Here is a 14,531-nt window from a genome sequence, read left to right as displayed (position 1 = left end):
GACAAATCCAATCCGGCCAATTACCGCCCCATCAGTCTAATCTCAATCATCAGCAAAGTGATGGAAGGTGTCGTCGACGGTGCTATCAAGCGGCACTTACTCACCAATAATCTGCTCACCGATGGTCAGTTTGTGTTCCGCCAGGACCACTCAGCTCCAGACCTCATTACAGCCTTGGTCCAAACATGGACAAAAGAGCTGAATTCCAGAGGTGAGGTGAGAGTGACTGCCCTTGACATCAAGGCAGCATTTGACCGAGTGTGGCACCAAGGAGCCCTAGTAAAATTGAAGTCAATGGGAATCAGGGGGAAAACTCTCCAGTGGCTGGAGTCATACCTGGCACAAAGGAAGATGGTAGTGGTTGCTGGAGGCCAATCATCTCAGCCCCAGGGCATTGCTGCAGGAGTTCTTCAGGGCAGTGTCCTACGCCCAACCATCTTCAGCTGCTTCATCAATGACCTTCCCTCCATCATAAAGTCAGAAATGGGGATGTTCGCTGATGATTGCACAGTGTTCAGTTCCATTCGCAACCCCTCAAATAATGAAGCACTCCGAGCCCACATGCAGCAAGACCTGGACAACATCCAGGCTTGGGCTCATAAGTGCCAGGCAATGACCATCTCCAACAAGAGAGAGTCTAACCACCTCCCCTTGACATTCAACGGCATTACCATCGCCAAATCCCCCACAATCAACATCCTGGGGGTCACCATTGACCAGAAACTTAACTGGACCAGCCATATAAATACTGTGGCTACAAGAGCAGGTCAGAGGCTGGGTATTCTGCAGCGAGTGACTCACCTCCTGACTCCCCAAAGCCTTTCCACCATCTACAAGGCACAAGTCAGGAGTGTGATGGAATATTCTCCACTTGCCTGGATGAGTGCAGCTAAAACAAAATTGAAGAAGCTTGACACCATCCAGGACAAAGCAGCCCGCTTGATTGGCACCCCTTCCACCACCCTAAACATTCACTCCCTTCACCACCGGCGCACTGTGGCTGCAGTGTGTACCATCCACAGGATGCACTGCAGCAACTCGCCAAGGCTTCTTCGACAGCACCTCCCAAACCCGCGACCTCTACCAACTAGAAGGACAAGAGCAGCAGGCACATGGGAACAACACCACCTGCACGTTCCCCTCCAAGTCACACACCATCCCGACTTGGAAATATATCGCCGTTCCTTCATCGTCGCTGGATCAAAATCCTGGAACTCCCTTCCTAACAGCACTGTGGGAGAACCGTCACCACACGGACTGCAGCGGTTCAAGAAGGCGGCTCACCACCACCTTCTCATGGGCAATTAGGGATGGGCTATAAATGCCGGCCTCGCCAGCGACGCCCACATCCCATGAACGAATTTTTAAAAAAAGGTCATATATGGTTGCCACACTCGGCACCCAGGCCAGGGCATATTATCAAATAAGTAATAAACTGGTAGTTTCAGTAAGACATTACATTTAATAAGATAGCCTCTTGCCTCTAAAGGTTTGTACAGATCTATGGCCTGGTTGGAAATGGCTTTAGCTTCATTGTGTTAGTGGGAGGCCCAAGCCAGATATTACAGCTGATTCCTCATTGTCAGACAGCAAAATAAGCCGATCTGCGTAGTGAAGGATTTCAACAGAAAAATTTAACATTTTTTAAAAATTTGCTCAAAGAATACTATGAATTATGTAACATTCTGTGCTTCCGTACCTTCTCCAATATTACTTCACAATATTCAGCATTGAAAAGTTGCAACTGAGCTCTGGTTTTGGTATGATAACAGTTTTAAATGAGCTGTAGTATAGTAGATTCTATTCAGTATTGATTGTCATAATAATGTTGTAGAATACTAGTAAGTCAAGTCGCTGGTAAACTAGTGAGGTGGGTTATGTGTCCATGTGGCAGTGATTACTACATCTAGTTCCTAATCAACTAATATTGTGTGTGTGAGAGGAGTAAATAAGCAGCCTTGTGATGGGTTATGTTTTCGTAATGCTCATGGTGAGGGACTCAACAATGGTGGTGCCAGTGAAGGTCATGGGGAGATGGTTAGGCCTTTTCTTGTTGAAGATGGTAATTATCTGGAATTTATGTGGCATGAATGTCACCTGCCACTTTTCAGCTCAAGCTTGGATATTGTCCAAATCTTCTTGTAGGCTGCTATGAGTTGCTTCATTATTGGAGGAGTTGTGAATGGATCTGAACACTGGAATCACGAGCCAACAACCCCATTCCTGGCCTTATGACAGCACGACGGTCATTAATGAAGCAGCCGATGATGGCTGGGCTGAGGATGCTCCTGTGAGGAACTCTTACATTGATGTGCTGAGGCTGTGATGCTTGGCCTCTGACAGCTACAACCATCTTCCAGTGTGTCAGGTACGATTCCAGCCATTGGAGGGATTTTCCCTTGACTCCCACTGGCCTCAGCCTTGCTCGGGCTCCTTGGTGCCATTACTTTGTCAAATACAGCCTTGGTGTTGAGGGCAGATGCTCTCGCCTCTCCTTTGGCATTCAGCTCTTACGTCCATGCCTGGATCAAGGCTGCTATGAGTCTCCAGCTCCGATGGAACCCAAACTTATGGGTGCACATATCAGGAATTGGGACATGCCCCACATGACTCTCCGTTCATTAACAGTAGTTAGTGTAAATGCAGCTTAAATCCAGAGGCACTGCCCAAGGAAATTAGATTGGGCCCTGACTCTGGATTTACACTTCAGATGTTTGGCGTGAAGTATGTATTTCTTCAGTATGAAGTATGTATTTCTTTCAATGACATTATGATTTTGTCCATATTTTCCAGTGTCTGGACACTTGAATTCATGTTTTCTACAAGAGCAACTTTACTTCTTTGGACAGAGTTTCCATGTGGATGGCCTCATGCCACTGAGTAAATTGATCCTGTGTACTGTGATAATCGCACACTCAGTTTTGCACTCCCTCTCTTTATCATGTTCAGCAAGGCCACCTTTCAGCACTGTCTAATTTAAGTTTTGGCTTCACTTTATAGTCCTGTATGTGCATCTATATATATATCTATAGTTACTAAACATACAAGTGACCTGCCCTTGAACCAGCAACACCTGTGAGTTGAATGCTGCACTTAACTACAGTATTTATTTTGTTCTCTTCTCCATTTTGGTTTTAGGTTTTAGAAACACATTTCTTAAAAGGTGCAATGGAAAAGGTCTAAATCACCTAAACTGAACAGTTTGTGTGTTTGACAATTACAAACCTGCTGTGCACACACTTGTGAGTAGCACAGAGTTGATTCTGATTCAGCAGGGGTCGACAAGCTTTTCTTATGATTTAAAAAAAACATTATTATAGATCTGTGTCTCAAAATGGTGGCAATGGGGAAAGAGCTTCAGTTTCCTTCCCTAACAGAACCCCCCACCCGCCCCCCCCAATACTGGCTAACCATCTGAGATTGATCTGAATGGTTTACCTTCATTAGAATGGGCACAATAAACTCCGCACAGCCAGAAAGCTGTGGTAAATCATACTTAATGGTTTCTCCTCTAAATGCAAACAGTTGAGTTCAAATTAAACTCAACTAATGGACAGCTGGGTGGATTGCATCGGAACACTGCAGTAAGTAAATATGCTGCCCTTCTCCAGCCAAGGGAAAAATAATTAAAGGCCTTTTTTCAGGGGATTGTAAAGGTCACAAGTAAAATATCAGGTACTGCTATATTCTAAGTCCCAGGGGGCACAATTCATCATTGACTAATGGAAAAGAAGGATTATTAAACCATCACCTGATATTTTCAAAACATCACAGCTCAGTATGACTCACTATCAAATCCCCCGTGTGTCCAATTACATAGTCAATTGTTAAATACATGCACATTCATAAAAGTTTATCCCAAAACAAAAAGTTACCCACCTTACTTAAAACTTCTGCCATTTCGAATGTACCAACAGTATCCATGTTGGCTGCTATAATGGGGATTCCACTGAAAGTCTTACTGGAGTTCCGGAACGTGAAGGTTCGTTTCAGATCCACCTGCAGAGAGGTGAAAAAGACCCCTTGAAAGAGGCACCCCATTCCACTCACCTAAACTTGTCTTTTTTCACTGTTCCTGAGATCCTTACTGAAGCCTGTTCACATCTACTTGCTAATGCTCTTTGTCCTTTATCTGGTTTGTATAATTTCCCCCACTCCTCCCATTTTCTCCTTGCTCCTCAGGCTAGCACCCTAAATCTGTTGGTCAACAGAGCTGAATGGTCAAGACCGATGACATTTGCAATGATATTGCCAGTTCACCCACCATTAAGGATGATGGCAATTAATTCTCTTCCCTAGCTACTTTTCTCCCCCCTCTCCCACCTATTGATAATTTGGCCACGGCTGGAATTCAATCTTCGACAGCACCTCCCAAACCGCGACCTCCAGCACCTAGAAGGACAAAGGCAGCAGGCACATGGCAACATCACCACCTCCAAATTTCCCTCCAAGTCACACGCCATCCCAACTTGGATATATATCACCGTGCCTTCATCTTTGTTGGGTCAAAACACTAGAACTCCCTATCTAACAGCACTGTAGGAGCACTTCACCACACGGACTGCAGTGGTTCAAGAAGGCGGCTCACCACCACCTTCTCAAGGGCAACTAGGGATGGGCAATAAATGCTGGCCTTGCCAGCAACACCCATATCCCAAGAGCGAATTTAAAAAACATTCATAAGCTCAGATGGAAGGGCAATTGTGAATATCAGTCAATACATCAGAATTTTTAGACCAAATGTGCCAATGTCCCAAAGGCTACTTCTGACTCATGAATGTTATTTACATGAACTCCGCAAGTTGAAGAATCCACAATTTCCGCTGTGTGTCTTTCCCCCACTGGTGGTAGAAACGGTCATGCAAAACATTCACTCTTGTGCGATTTGTAGCATTGCCTCCCTTCATTATCAATTTGGTCACAAGCCATCTGCTTGTTTCATTTAAAGCCCACATGTTATCAGGAATTTCTTAAATGAGAGGAATCGTTTGCAGTGGGTACTGCGATGATTGTTCTCTGAGGGTTGCTGCCTCCGCTATGATCGTAAGGCATGTCCATGTGATGAATGGATTTATGCACATTGGCTGAACAGTAGAAACTTGTCGAATGTGTGCCCGAAGTAGCATCAGGCAAATCATTCATCCTTTTGTTTTTTTGGCTGGAACCCAAATTCAACTGTGCGGTGTGTTGTGAAACAGCAATGTCAGATGGAGAGAAACAATCAGAATATGTGTAGTCTCCTTATCGTTGCCAGTTCAAGACATTGCACCAGGAGTCAAAAAGAACTAACCATCAAGATGCAAATCATCTCTAATTAATTAATTGAAAAGAGATAGCTCTTTGCTAAATTAGACTTAGTGAAGCTGAAATCAGGATCCTACTACGAACTGCATCTATAAAAGAAGCTAAAATGGATTGCTTTTGAAGTGCTGCTATATTTAACTACGTTCATTATTTTCCTAAGAGTGCCCACAATTAAATTAACATTGATGCTGGGAGTAAAGCTACTGCTGAAAATAATACTGCACTTGCCACTGTTGCTAGTTGCCAACTGGAGTAATGGTGCAGATTAATGTGTAGAGGATGTCAGATGGAGAGAAACAATCAGAATATGTGTAGTCTCCTTATCGTTGCCAGTTCAAGACAATGCACCAGGAGTCAAAAAGAACTAACCATCAGGATGCCTCTCAATGAATGACAAGACAGTGATTCAATCAAAGAGGTTCAGATCATGTCAAAGCATGACAGGAAAGATCTGTGAACAGAACCCCAAATTGGATTACTGTTTTGTAATTCACCAGCAGTTTTGTACTATTCTTTATAAATGGCAGTAAATTTTTTGAAACATTTTATCGTAAAATACACTAACAGCCAAGGTGACACTGCAGAAGCCATTGATGTTCCAATGATTGAACGCAGCCTTAGGGTTGTGTGTTCCTGGTGTGTGACACAGAACTTCACAGAATACGAAATTGTATTGTAGGACCTCAAAGAACATGGTTTTTGAACAGTTATTTTGATAGTGATTATTTTCGGTATAAACTATCTACTATACACCATACATCCAAAATACTGGAGAGCTCAGTGAGTTGCAAGATTGTTGTCCAATAGATAACTCCAGATGATATCATATCAAAAACTGTGAGAGTGAGTCATTGAGCAATTTGTGGTTATTATGTCAATACTGAGATGGGAATATTGACTTAAATTTAGTGAAAGATATCGAGTATTACCTACATTTATAACAGAAGGCTGCACTCCCAGCTCTGAGCCTCACTAAAGGCAAGCAAGAGAGACTGGAGATAGGGCTACAACACTATAGGGCTGATTCTCTGACGCAGACTCGTGTCCAGTGAGGCTCTGGTTATGCTGGGAGCCTTGCCTCTCATTTATTTATCTGATAGGAAATCTTTTCTGTAAAAAGATTTTCCAGTGCTCATAATATCAATGTAGGGGTGTAAACCCAAAAATTATTTGATGGCAGTCAGTTTTTTTGATGTCGTACTTTATTGTTTTCTTTAAAGAGTCATTGGCCTAGAAATTTAATTGCGCACGCCCATTTTTTTGGGAGCATAATCTTCCAATATGGCTGGCAGGAAGCAGGCGCTCATTTTGAGCCGAAAGTGCACCGTCCACCATTCTGGATCAGGATTCTCTGTAGGTATCCAGGGTGCAGGCCAGAACTATTTAAAGCAAAGAATAACTTAGGTAAACAAGCATCCTACCTTTGTTGCAGCACCTGATTCACATGCTAAACTCACCCAGCAACTCGTGGCACTAACAGGCAGGAAGGACCCTTCATTAACGCTATTTAAAGGGATCATGCAGTACTTACAGATTAGTTGCTGGTTTGTCTTTTCATGCTGCTGTTTACCTTCTGGGCATTTTTGGCCTGTTTTGACTCTGGAAAGTTAAGTTTGATGGCTGAAAAGAACATTTTGCTGGTGCTGCACTGTTTTTTGGCTGCCTTATAAACAGTTATACTGCAGTCATAGGTGGTCTGGTAGGGCTGCCATTGGGATGGAGAAGGGGAAGCATCAGGGAACATATCAGAGAGCAGGATCAGCTTCAACAAGAGGGAGGAGGAGGAGGGCACTGCGCAGGAGGCCATGCCCATAGCGGGTATTCAGGGAGCACTTCTCCTACATGAACTTCACTGACGAGCAATATATGAAGCATCTTCATTTCACCAAGGAGGCTGTCACCAAGCTATGTCACTTGCTGCAGCCATAACTAGAGCCTCACACCAGGGCACGGACAGCACTACTTGTGGCTGTTAGGGTCATCGTAGCCCTTAACATTTAGGCAACAGGCTCCTTCCAGGCTATAGCAGGTGACTTCAGCCAAATCTCAGTTTGTAGTACATTGATGTATCAGGGAGGTCACCGAAGCTCTCCACACCCGGAGGAGCACCTATATCTCTTTCCCCATGGACAGAGCAAAGCAGGACGAGTCACTAGGCTTTGCCCGCATGGTAGGCTTCCCCAGGGTCCAAGATGCCATAAGCTACACCAACATTGCCATATGTGCTCCCCATCTCCAGCATGACATCTTTATCAATTGAAAGGGATTTCACTCCCTCAACATATAGATTTGCGGCCACAGGCAGCTATGTGGCCAGTTTCCTGGTGGCTGTCATGACTCATTCACTCTGCGCCAGTCCTCTGTGCCACCTTTATTCCAGCCAGACTGTCAGGGTACAGGCTAGCTACTGGACGGCAAGGGCTATCCCCTCCAGACATGGCTCATGACTCCTTTCAGGGACCAGGAGCACAGCTGGCCCACAACAAGAGCCATGCCATCACAAGAAACGTGATCGAACAAACAACTGATGTACTCAAGCAACCAACTTACACCAACATCCCACAATCCTTATCACCACCATCCTTACTAGCACCATCCGATTGCCTTCCTCCAGTCCAACCTTATGGATCTTGCCTTCCCCTTTAAGAAATGGTGGCTGCATTTAAGTGGAGTCAGAGACACACGATATCTGGTCCACCAAACAGGTGCGCAGCCAACGAGTAGCGCTGGCTGCACGCCTGACTCATGACAATGAGCAGGCAGCACAAATATTACGTGCTGCCTGGGACAACACCAACATACACGTGCAGTGCGCACCCGTTTTTGGGCACGATCGAATTTCTAGGCCATTTTATTTGATGAAAGAACTGAAGGGAATAGCTCCTTCAATGGTTAACTGGGTAAATGCAGTGCCCAAAGTGACCTATAATATGGACCAGAAAGAGCCTGTGATGAGCTAGCTGATCTCTACTGAGAAGGGTCTGTCAGGGTGTTTTAGAGTTCACAACAGTGAGCCTGGGTGGGAGAGGGGAGTAACAAGATCAATTAGGTTTCCCATTCCTAATGGCTATCCAGCAGCTCCTACTGGCAAGTGCATGGGTGTCAGGCGAGGACAGTGTTTAGTATCCAGGCTCACACATGCAAAATAACTTCTTGAGCAAGGCATTGGTAGGCAACCAGTACCAGTGGAACCTTACCTTAGCAACAATCAGTGTGGTCAGGGGAGGGGAGAAGACTGGAGGCAAAGAAGTTTCCGGAATAGAGGTTTTATATTGTAGAGCCTCTCACAGCATGAGATTTAAGCAGCATTAACAGTTCAATATCAGTTTGACTCAGTTCGTAGCACTATTGTTTGAGTCAGAAGACTGCGGGTTCAAGCTCCACCACTGATGTACGTAATCTAGACTGACACTTCATTTGTTGTTTGTGGACCTTGCTGTGCACAAATTGGCTGCTGCACTTATCTACATAATAACGCATCAAAAGTAATTCATTGGCCGTGAAGCACTTTAGGATGTCCTGGGGATGTGATGAGCGCTTTATAAATGCAAGTATTTCCTCTTTATTCATCTCTGTAGTTGCGAACAAAAAGGGCAGAATTATAATATGAGAAGCAAGTTTGAGGAGAGGAACGTAAGGGGCAGCTGGAGATCAGTAAATAAAGTGAATCATTTTGAGATTGACTACATTCATGTGTGTAATTGAAAGGGCAAAGAGATAAAAGCAGAAGAGGAACTTCTTAAGCACAGGTCCAGCTTAGAGCATCATAGCAACAGTAATGATAGCTTACAATTCTCTTTAACAATTGTTTGATGAGTTTTGAAAGGGAAGACTCTGTATGAAAGCTTTTAAGTGTCAAGACTGTGTTGTTAAACTTCCCAATGGCATAATTAGAACAAATTTGGCAGCAATTTGCAATAAAAATGGACTTGAGAAAATGGCATAATAACTAGTGTTAATATAGCAGTTTCTGGTGATGATGTCAGTCAAGGTCAGTTCCAATTACACAAAACAGCTCCCTATCTGGCAGCAGCTCCTTGCCCAGCAATAATTGGGTCTTCTGTGAAGTCATGATTTAAACTGCTAGCTCTGCCACCATTTTCCCATAGTTCCCAGCACCAGTTGCAGCCAGTATCACTCACAGGGAGCACTGACATTTAACATGCATAGTAACCTGATGCTATGTGCAGTATCAGGTTGAAGAGGCAGGATCATGCTGCGGATATAGATAGGCTGCATTTTAACATGATCAGCACTCTAATCTTGCTTACATATTTCAGTGTGTTTTATAGTCCATGGTACATTTATGTGAGAAGACAGGAGTTCTACTAAAAAAACACAGCCTCCTCTTTATAAAGAATTATCTGTATATCTAGGGATGTCAAGGGCTGAAAATTCTAGAGGTATGATTTTCACTCACTGGTGTATAACTTGCTTGTTGATGGGCACATCCTGCCAAGGACTGATTTCAATGATAAAACCGCTTATAATGAATGCACTTACTTTTAGGTATTAGATCGCCACTGGGTCAAAATACTGGAATTCCCTACCTAACAGCACTGTGGGAGCACCTTCACCATATGGACTGCTACAGTTCAAGAAGGCGGCCCACCACGACTTTCTCAAGGATTGGGCACTAAATACCGACCTTGCCAGAGACTCCCACATCCTGAGAATGAATTAAAAAAATAAATGTTTGTTCATTTTCTGTGGGTAAACTGTACAATCTGTAAACTACTGCCAGATGTGATTATGACTAGCTGTAGGACCCAGCTATTCTGCTTCCCATTGACCTAAGCGGGTTTACAGCCTAGATTGCAGGCTGCTAAACCCCGGCAATGAATGGAACAACCTTAATGCTGCAGAACTGAATTCAGCCTTGAATTTATGTTAAAATTTCAATGTTTTTTATTTGAAGTTTGTGTCATGGAAAAAGTACAATGTATTCGCCAGTTATTACATCAAAAATTATGTGTGTCTTTCTTGCAAAATTGGGGTGTTCTCTCCAGTACTGCACCATTCATTTTCATACTCCACCACTTGCTGCGATGGCTGTGGTATTACTCATCAGGATAGAGGTTTACTAATAATATTTTTCAAGGTAATTGCCATCTATGTTGCCTTATTACGATATTTTACTCTGGTGATTGATGTAACCACACACAAAAGTGGTCAAAAAAATGTAATATGTTATAGTGAATAAAAAATGTTAAAATATCTTTACATAGTTTGGGGTTTTGCAAGGCAATGTACAGTATAGTGGCAAAAAATATGAAGTCAAATCCCACACTAGAATCAGTTATGTGAACAGTTGTATGACCAGCTTTATAACCAGTCATACAAACAGTTTTATGACTGGCTATATGATCAGTTAGGTGACCAATTATATAACTAGCCATATGAACAGCTCTATAAACAGTAATGTAAGTAGTTATAAGAATAAAGTGCAGGTCTGGAGAAGACTCTGCAGTCCCCCTGGCCAGTCCATAAAACCAAGAGTTCTCAATTGCCCACTCCCTCAAATATCTATTCAATTCTCCCGTAAACTTTTTCATACTATGGGGGTAATTTTAACTTTGGGCGATGATGTAAACTGGGCAATATTGAAACGCCCACCTATTATATACCCTGTCCGATTTTCCCTCCCATTGACTTCAAAGTAAAGGGAAATTGGGCGTAGCGTATAATGGGTGGCCAATTCGATATTTTACACCATCGCCTAAAGTTAAAATGACCACCCATCTCCTTCCACTGCCTTCCTGGCCAATCCATTCCACACGTTCACCTTCCACTGTGTAAAGTAGTTGCATCTAAACTATGCACGTTCCCTCTTCTAAATTGGAACCCTTGTCCCCTGGTTCTAGAGTTTGTGACAATCACCGACTCTTCAATCTCTCCTCATCACTCCGATGCCTTGGATGCCCTTTTCTGCACTGTCTCCAATATACGGATACCACTGCTATAGTATGGAGACCAGAACTGTATACAGTACTGCAAGTGTGGCCGTACCAGTGCCTTGTACCATACCATTCATTGTCACCTCTTAGGATTGCTGCTCTATCCCTCTGGGTATAGATCCCAAAATCCAATTAGCTTTCCTTACTGTTGCGCTGTTGGTTTCAGTGAGCTATCCACTAATATCCCCCAGATCACTTTCCTGTGTTGTTTCCTGTAGTATTGTACCATTTAGTTTATATTCCTAGTCTTGATTGCTCTTCCCTAGTCTGATTACCCAGCAATTGTCAACATTAAATGCCCATACACAACTGATCAGCCCACCTGCCAACCTATCCGGTTCATTTTGTAATAAAAACAGAAAACACTGGAAACACTCAGCAGGTCAAGACAGCATTTGTGGAGTGAGAAACAGACTCTGTTTTTCCCTTCACAGATGCTGCCTGACCTGCTGAGTGTTTCCAGCACTTTCTGTTTTTATTTCAGATTTCCAGCATCTGCAGTATTTTGCTTTTGTTTCAGTTCATTTTGTATTTGGTTTGCCCGTTCCCTATTGTTTGAAACACATACCCGATTTTATGTCACTTGCAAACTGAGATAGCTTCATGTCCCCACGTCCAAATCATTTCTGTACACTGTAAACGACAATGGCCCCAGCACTGTCCCCTGTGACACCCTGTTGGTGGCCTCTTGCCACGTTGACTAGATAGAAGCGGGAGGACTAGGGGGCGTCAGTACAAAATAAGAAAACAGAATTAGGTTAGACACTAGGAAATATACTTCTTTTCACAGACCGTCATCAACCTCTAGATCAGATTGTCTGAAAATGCAATGAGTATGGATTCACTACATGCCTTCAAAGGGGAAATGGGCCACTTCCTGCAAGTTGAAGACATCTCAAATTATAAAAGATCAATGTGACTAGTAGTAATTAGTGTACTGGAATTAGCTTGATTGCCTTCAGGGGCTGAAGAGAAATTTGCCAGTGTTTTTTCCTAAATTGGCCTTGTTATTTTCTCCATTTTGTTGCCTGTCCCTGATGATTGCATGTCTTGGGTGGAGGAAGGGAGGGTTGATGGTGTACATAGACTGCACCATGTCTGGTGGGACAGGTTGAATTGACCAGTCTGTCTTTTCTTGTCCCTCTTTATCCCAAGTTCGTATGATCCAGCTCCACTCATAACCACTTTTTGCTTTCTCTGCTTTCAATCCATCTCAGAAGCTTGCCTTCCTACCTTGTGAATTCATTGCTTGTGTAGTGCAGTATCAAAAGCCTTGCTGAAATCTAAATATATCACATCCACAGATTTTTGTTGTGAACAAAGTCTGTCATTATCTCAAAGAACTAGCAAATTTAGCAAAATGTCCCTCCTGTAAATTGGCACTGACTCTCTCTTACCATACCATACCTATCAAGGCATTTCCTCTTTCAGGATGGTTTTTAATACTTTATCTACAATGGACCTTGGACTCACTGGGCTGTAGTTCCCTGGAGCTTCCTTATGTTCCTTCTAAATATGTCTGTTCTGTTAGCTGCTTTCCAAACCTTGAGCACGACTCTATTTCTAATGATTCTCTAACAATTCTGGCAAGGAAGCTGCTGATTTTGCCGACCACCTCTTGAAGTACACTTGTATGAAGTCCATCCAAGCCTAGTGCCTCGTGTTCTTTTAATGTTCCACAGGTAAGCAGTGACTGCCTTATCTAAAAATTCTATTTCTTTTAGTATTTCCTCTTTTCTCCCCCCCCCCCCCCCCCCCCACCACTATAAATTCAACTTACATACTGGGGGGACTGTCTTGGACAGTTATACTACCTGTCAGAATCAGTTATAGGACCCCTTATGTAACCAGTTATGAAAACAATTATAGGACCAGTTATACGATCAGTTACAGAAACAGTTATAAGACCAGTTACAGGACCGGTTATATGATCAGTTATAGGGTCATTTATGGGTTATAGAAACAGCAATATAACCAATTAAGGAGCCAGTTATACGGCCAGTTACAGGACTAGTTAAATGTTTTACGAGTTATGGGCCCAGTTAGATATTTGGATACAACAGTTCACATCTTTACAGCCCACACCAGCCAGGGGATTGTGTAGAAACGAGATCCCCCCCCCCCCCACTCTGTCTCTTCTTGCAAGTGTTTCCCCCCCCCCCCCCATTTTTACTCCGGTTAAATGCTTCTTTCGCTTGGGATCCTTTATTTTGTGGTGACAACTGCAGGAAAGAAATTCCAGGAAAGTAAAAATGTCGCACCTTACCCTAAATGCTGGGATATTCTCCGCACGTTCCCATGGGAACAATTTAATTTGAGGCGCAGGTCTTGTGGAGTGAATGCAGCAATGTATTGATCAAGTCACTGCGGGCTGCACTTGCCATCTGATCGTGGCTCAGTTTTGCCTTATCTTTGAATAAAGCGCTTTAAAAATATATTAAATAAAGACTCACATCAAACGCATGCAGCAAACTGTCTGAGGCCATAGTATTTGGGCTCGAGGTAATGTGAAGGGTTATTTTGTTACATTTCTTCACTTGACCTTCTGCTAGTCCTCTAGACTCGTTCCTAAGCTTCCAGCTTGGACGAAACAAAGTATCGTTAACTTTGTTTTTAACAGCAAGATCCGAAAGAAGGAAAAAACAAAGCTTTGGATGGTGCAAAATTAGGAGAGAAAGGAGGTGAACTTAAAATTGTCGAAGGGGATTCCTGCCCCCTTTCTGAAAACATTTGAAAAGAATTCCTCTGTGGGTGTGGGTGGGTTTTTTTTAAAAATCTCTCTCACACCCTCCCTCTCTCACCTCAGATCTGCTCTTCAAGCTGCTCCTTTTAGGTCGCACGAGAACATCCTTGAAGTCGAGCTTGAGATCGGTGTCCACCCGGGGCATTCTGAGCAGTGCTGCCGTCCTGATCCAGCAAAAGCCTGACGCCTGTCCGCGCGCTGCATTTATAGCTGGCTGCAAAACCCCCCTCCCTCCTCCCCTCGCACTTTATTTGGAAAGATCACTTTCCGAGCTGCTGCATAGCTCAAATCGTTCGGCCTGCTGTCATCCTCCCTCTCCGAGGGAAGACTGCAGAGAGGGGAGGGGGGGGGGAAGTCTACATGCATCCTGGGACACTGCGGTTACAATACAGTACTAGCCAGCAGCACTCCCATTTAAAGCAACACTCTATTCTGTTTATGTAAGGCGCCTGCATTACTTTTGAAAGTCATTGGCTTAGTGGATAGTGTTGCATTCTGTCGTACTTTGGGACTCCCAAACAAATGTG

The 14,531-nt window shown here is 43.6% G+C and overlaps 1 protein-coding gene across 1 annotated transcript in view; it reads right to left on the bottom strand.

Moving 5' to 3' along the window:
* Nucleotides 1-14,310, bottom strand: part of LOC137336903 (GMP reductase 1) — a 59,303-nt gene extending 44,993 nt beyond the window's left edge. Inside the window, exons 1-2 of the mRNA XM_068001695.1 lie at nucleotides 14,063-14,310; nucleotides 3,880-3,999 (exon numbers count right to left, since the gene is read on the bottom strand). Of these exons, the coding sequence (XP_067857796.1) occupies nucleotides 3,880-3,999; nucleotides 14,063-14,149 (207 nt within the window). The 5' untranslated portion in view covers nucleotides 14,150-14,310. The remainder of the gene's footprint in view (nucleotides 1-3,879; nucleotides 4,000-14,062) is intronic.
* Nucleotides 14,311-14,531: the final 221 nt, after the last annotated feature.

This window comes from Heptranchias perlo, chromosome 2 (genome assembly GCF_035084215.1).
Source record: "Heptranchias perlo isolate sHepPer1 chromosome 2, sHepPer1.hap1, whole genome shotgun sequence".
NCBI classification, from domain to species: Eukaryota; Metazoa; Chordata; class Chondrichthyes; order Hexanchiformes; family Hexanchidae; genus Heptranchias; species Heptranchias perlo.
Note: the sequence above shows the minus strand (reverse complement) of the source record. Positions and strands in the feature narration are given on the sequence as shown.